This window comes from Herpailurus yagouaroundi, unplaced genomic scaffold (genome assembly GCF_014898765.1).
Source record: "Herpailurus yagouaroundi ecotype Mexico unplaced genomic scaffold, PumYag 67700, whole genome shotgun sequence".
NCBI lineage: Eukaryota > Metazoa > Chordata > Mammalia > Carnivora > Felidae > Herpailurus > Herpailurus yagouaroundi.
Window position 1 is genome coordinate 7,128,909 of NW_024420499.1, and position 5,391 is coordinate 7,134,299.

The 5,391-nt window shown below is 43.3% G+C and overlaps 1 protein-coding gene across 1 annotated transcript in view; it reads right to left on the minus strand.

The window, feature by feature from the left end:
- Nucleotides 1-4,712, minus strand: part of PRPS1 (phosphoribosyl pyrophosphate synthetase 1) — a 21,642-nt gene extending 16,930 nt beyond the window's left edge. The window contains exon 1 of the mRNA XM_040468373.1: nt 4,436-4,712. Coding sequence (XP_040324307.1) covers nt 4,436-4,557 — 122 coding nt within the window. The 5' untranslated portion in view covers nt 4,558-4,712. The remainder of the gene's footprint in view (nt 1-4,435) is intronic.
- Between the last annotated feature and the right edge of the window lie 679 nt (nt 4,713-5,391).

The following is a 5,391-nucleotide window of genomic DNA, read 5'->3' on the forward strand; positions in this document are numbered from 1 at the left end:
CCTTCTAGAACAAAGGCCTATCATAATTGTGCCAAGAATTTGGCACACGGTGGTTAGTTCAAGTTGAGAGATCCCTTTGGCTACCAGGAAGCCAAGGGATGCAGTTAAAGTAACACTAGACTGCAGTAACTACCTTGTGCCAAATTCTTGGCACAATTATGATAGGCCTTTGTTCTAGAAGGCTTCTGAAGCATCTATTTAACAAATCGTGTGACTATCATGAAACACACTTCAAATCCTTTCTTGAAAGCAGCTAAAGTATTAATTATAAAATTAAATTATCACTGCCAAGTTAAACATGAGAGACCATTTGCTACATACATAGATTTAGCAGAGGTATGCCTTTAAAAATCAACCAACAGTTCAGCCATTTCCCAAAACCAAATTTAGGACTAAATCCTGAAGCATAGAAAGGTGTTATGACCAGACATGTATCTAGCAACTTGAAAATTTTATTTATTTAACTATATGCAAAATAAAGCAGTGTAAGTAAAACTAGGACACTGCCTTATTTTACTGTGTATTCTAATCTCACTAATCAAGATCAATCTTGCCCCTCCAGTAGTATTATAAGGTACAGACTTTCAGAAAGCCTTAAAATACCTGCAAACTATACTCCTATTATACAGCTTGGTCAATCAATAGTTCAGTGAGTCCTCAAAAAATCTTAGTATTATTTCTATGGTTTCCTCTAAGTCTAAGAGATGATAAATTAGGCAGTGATTGATGGTAGAAGAGCTGTGGCTAAAACCTGTTTGCTTTTAATGCAATTTATCAGGTGGAAAGACCTAGTTTAGCAATTTAAAGGGTAACACTCCATGTTCTCTCCCTCTAGCTACTAATGGTGTGTTCTCCAAATGGCTTTGGGCCAATCATTCCCCCAATCTTCTGGCAAGGCCAGGCTGGCTATGTCCATCCAATGAGAAAAACAGCTTCTGCTTTATCTTTACTTTAGCATCAGTGCATCCAACCAGCATGGAATGCTAAGAAACACAATAGGAAATAAAGCGAAATCTAAAAGGCGGATAGTCTTCTTAAGAAAATCTCAAGAATTTAGATGGAGACATTGGCATGTGCAAAATGCAAGGGATTAACTAACCAAGGGATTAACTAACCAAGGTTCTTAGGAAAATCATAGACAATCAAAGTTAAAGTCCTCCCCCCTCTGAGCCTATCCACAGTAACCAAATAAACCAAAGCTATTTCTTGATATTGAAGAGAATCAAAAAAACATCAAAAACTTTAATTTATTCATAAGTTTTAAAAGCCAGATGAGATACTCCATCAACAAAAATTGTAAGCAATAGTACCCAGTATTGGGCAAGTTACTTAACCTCTGAATCTTAGTTCCTTCATCCATAAAATGGGGATAGTAACTTCTCAGCAGGGTAGAGGGGATCAGAAATGTATAAAGTACTTAGCATAGGAACTAGCACCTCTTAAGCACTCATTATACATTAATTACTATTATTTTGATTATTGCCGATGAGAGCAGAAATTGGGTCAACTTTTCTAGAGAGCAAGAGCAGAAATTGGGTCAACTTTTCTAGAGGGCAATTTGGTAACATGTTATCAGTTGCCTGAAAAATGGCATCTACCCCTTAACTTGGTAACTCCCCTTCTAGGGATTTGTCCTAAGGAAATGGACAAAGATTTGTGTTCAAAGGTTTTCATATAAAAGCATTAGTCAACAACAGGAAATATCTACTACTCAGTTATCTAAAATTATGGTAAAACTGTAAGAAGACCAGAACAGCTATTTAAAACCATGTAGACTAAATATTAAGGGGAGAAATTATTCAAAATATATTGCTAAGTGATGAAAGCCATAGATACCTTACATTTTTGGAAAAGTACATAAACACACAAAATATCTGGAAGGTCATAAATCAAAATGTGAACAGCTGATCTTGGGTGGTGGCGGCACTATCTGGGAGGTCTTTTTTCTTTCCCCTTTGTCCTCTTCTGTAGTTTCTGCAATACCATCACCACAACTGCTTACCAACATCCACTGTGCATTTATTGGGTTGGACAATGTTCTAATTTATCTCATTTAATCTTCACAATAATTCTATGGGTAGCTATTACTTTACAGGTGAGGCAAAGAAAAGCTAAGATTTCAAATGCAGGTTCTCTGATTCCAGAGCCTGAGCTTCTAATCTCTCTTATTTTTTGTGTGCAATACACCCACCTATATGTATGTTTCCTGCGTAACTGGACAGCAAGGGAGGCTCCTGAGTCGAGAAGTAATGCCACTCTGCTTGAGAGAGCACCAACCCCTGTGACTCTGCCAAATAGCAAAACTGTCTCATTTGAGGATGGGCTCTGCAGTTCTCCATCTGATTACCCAGAGTACCCACTGAGCTGCTCTGTCTATGCCCTTCAGAGCCCAAGAGTCACACAGGGCAGTAGTTACCATTTCTACAGTGCAGAAGAGCCAAAGGTGGGGGTGGGGGATGGAAGAGGGAAGCTCCACGGGCAACATACTCAATTATGTTCAATGAAGATTTCAGAACACCTAGGGAACCAAAAAGCTATGAAGCCTGAAACGTGGAAACCAAACCAGTCAGCCATTTTCCACATTGGGCTTAATCTTAACCAATGTTTCCAAGCATGCCTCTGTCCAGCTGTTTAAAAATGAAACCAGCCTGATTTCAGAAATAGATGGGGATTGCTGATGAATCCAGATCGGTCAGAACACTGAATTGTTCTCGTCCTCCCCCTCTCCCAATACAGTTTCAGGCTCTAGAGTATTGCATTATGACAGAGGGTGAAGGGTTAACACAAAGAAAAATAAAGTCTTTGGATTTTTCCTAGAAGTGTAGGAAGAGGATTTAATAACCATAGTTCTCTAAGGCGGGCAAAAAACCCCTCTAAATGAAAATCATTCTTGTCCCCACCTGTATTGCCACATGCAATGTCTGGTCCTGTATAGTTTCATTATTAGGGTGTCATAATGGTGTGTGGTCAAAGCTACAGACAGCAGCTTGGCTAGCCTCTTCTGACTAAGGTATTGCCTAGTTACAGATGGTGTCAGTGTTTGCACTATCATCTGCATCACAACCAGCAGTACAACAATCAAGTATCCAGAAGGAAGCTGTCCACTACAGATGAATGCTTTTATAAGCAGATCTAGAAAGGATAGGGGAGTTACACTTCCATAGTAAGTTTAAAGAAAGAAAAAAAAGGAAAAAAAAAGCATTTAGGAAAAAATGTTGAAAGTAACCTTAACTAATTTAACTGACCATTAGACTTAGTGTAAACTTTCCCCTTACTAGATGACTGACTAGATGACTGCATCCGTAAGACTGTGGACCCAGCTCTGATTTGATCAACAGGACCACAAAACACAAAGTATACCTATCAGAACCAGAAGATTCTACATTTAGGTGGAAGGCACACTGAAAGGATGAAATAACTAAGTTATCTTTTAAGATGGCCCCAAGGTGCAGGAGGAGGTTGGGAGTGGGGGGAGGGAGCACGTTTAATTAGCAAGGCAATGAAAAAAATTCCAGCTGCAATGTACTATGCAATTCCGGTCTTCCACTGTATTATCTTTCCTCCATTATCTTAACACTCTGCGATGAAAACTGTTTCCTAAAATCCTCACAACAGCGCTAAGAGGAGTGGACGAGTTCAGGAGGGACTTTGCTACTGAAAAATACGTTTCTGTATCATCTGTACCAGTACCCGCACTGGGAAAGGTCAAGGATTCCAGAACTAAGGTTCCCCCAAATTTTTGGATGGCTCAAGCTGAGATGCTGGCAATCAGGATGCAGAGTTAATGCATCACTTTATTTGATCAACTAGATTTAACTTAAGTATGGCTCCGATTCTAAAGATGTGAAAAGCCAACGCTTGCCAATCCAAGGGAAGTCCTTAGTAATCATTTTGGCGCCCTCCGTACCTAATGTCAATTTCCTTCAAAACGAAACCCAACCGACACCATTTCGAATTGAAAAGCTGCTTCTTAGACTCTAAAAGAAACACCAGGAGGGCTTATTACGCAGTAAGGTTCTCCCAAGCAAGCTGGCCCAAGAGTTAAAGTGAACCCAGTCCAGTCAGGATAGCTCAACAGCGAAGCGACAAAGCCACGTGTCCCCTTGGCCGAGGCTAAGCGTCTTTCCCTTCCCGTAGCTCTAGGCAGCCACTACCCCGCCTTGGGTCCTCCGGCCCTTGACTTCAAACCCGACAGCTTCGCCTCATGCTCCATCTTGACTCCACCCCACCTCACGGTGAGAATGAACGTGACCCTCCCGCGAGAGGTAAAATAACGGAAACAGCCCGTGGGGCACGCTTGCCACAGAGCTGCCCCTTCCCCTTCCCCCGCTCCCTGCGGTCCCTCAGAACTCACGCGGCGGCCCCATCCCCCTACTCTCTGCCTTCCAAGCGGGGTCCCTGCCGCCCCGGGTTGGGGTCCCAACTTCGTCCTTACCAGGTCTCTTGGTTGCTGAATTTCTTAGTCACCACCTTGCCTAGTTCCAGGCCCAGGCGGTCAGCAATTTTCTGGGATAAGTCTTGGTGGGAACTGCCGCTGAAGATTTTAATATTCGGCATCTTGGCCAACCACCCTAGGCACTCTCTGCTCAGCGATCACTGTTGCTGCCGAGACCGGAACCGAAGTCGGCCCACAGACTCAGGTCCAAACCGCTTCGCGTTGCTACTCCGCCATCTTACATTCCCGCCGGGCGTGCGGCTCTAAATTGCCCACCGCCAGGAAGGCGGGGTCAGCAAAGAAATCCACACCCCGTCCGCCCTGATTAGCTGAACGGGAGCGAGGGGCGGGTCCTCACTGTGGCTTTTGCCTGCCTCCAGTTGTCTCAGGTATTGGCTGGAGGCCACGAAAGGGGCGAGGCTAAGGTATAGCCCCGCCCCCGTAGCCAGGCAGTGGGCGAGAGCTGGCTCAGGAGCGCCAAAGGAAACCACGTTTGATTGGGGAGTGCAGGGATGCTGGTGACGCATAGTGCCAGATCTTTCTCGCAAGCGGGAAATCAGACACGCTTTTTTTTTCCTTCAGTGCCAGAAATTAAGTTTGGCTCTGGTTTACAGTTCCTTTTAAGAAAATCTGTTTATCAGGATGGCAGCCAGTTTGTCAGAATGAAGGGGAGGTTTCTGAACAAGAGTTTGCATATTTCTGAACGTGATTTTTATCTCCTTATAAGGATAGGGCTGAATTAAAGCACGTTTACATCACAGAGAGACACCCGTACCACAGGTGCATTCAAAGGGCATGCTTACCTTTTGCAACTGTACTGTGTTGCCTTTGCCTGGAAGACAAGTCCCAAGGGGAAGGTGACTGAGGACATGTCACCTCAATCATCCAGAGACACGGCAAGAGAAAGTTGTGTTTTGTCTCGGATGCTGAGACCAAGTGTGTTCAAACAAGTAAAG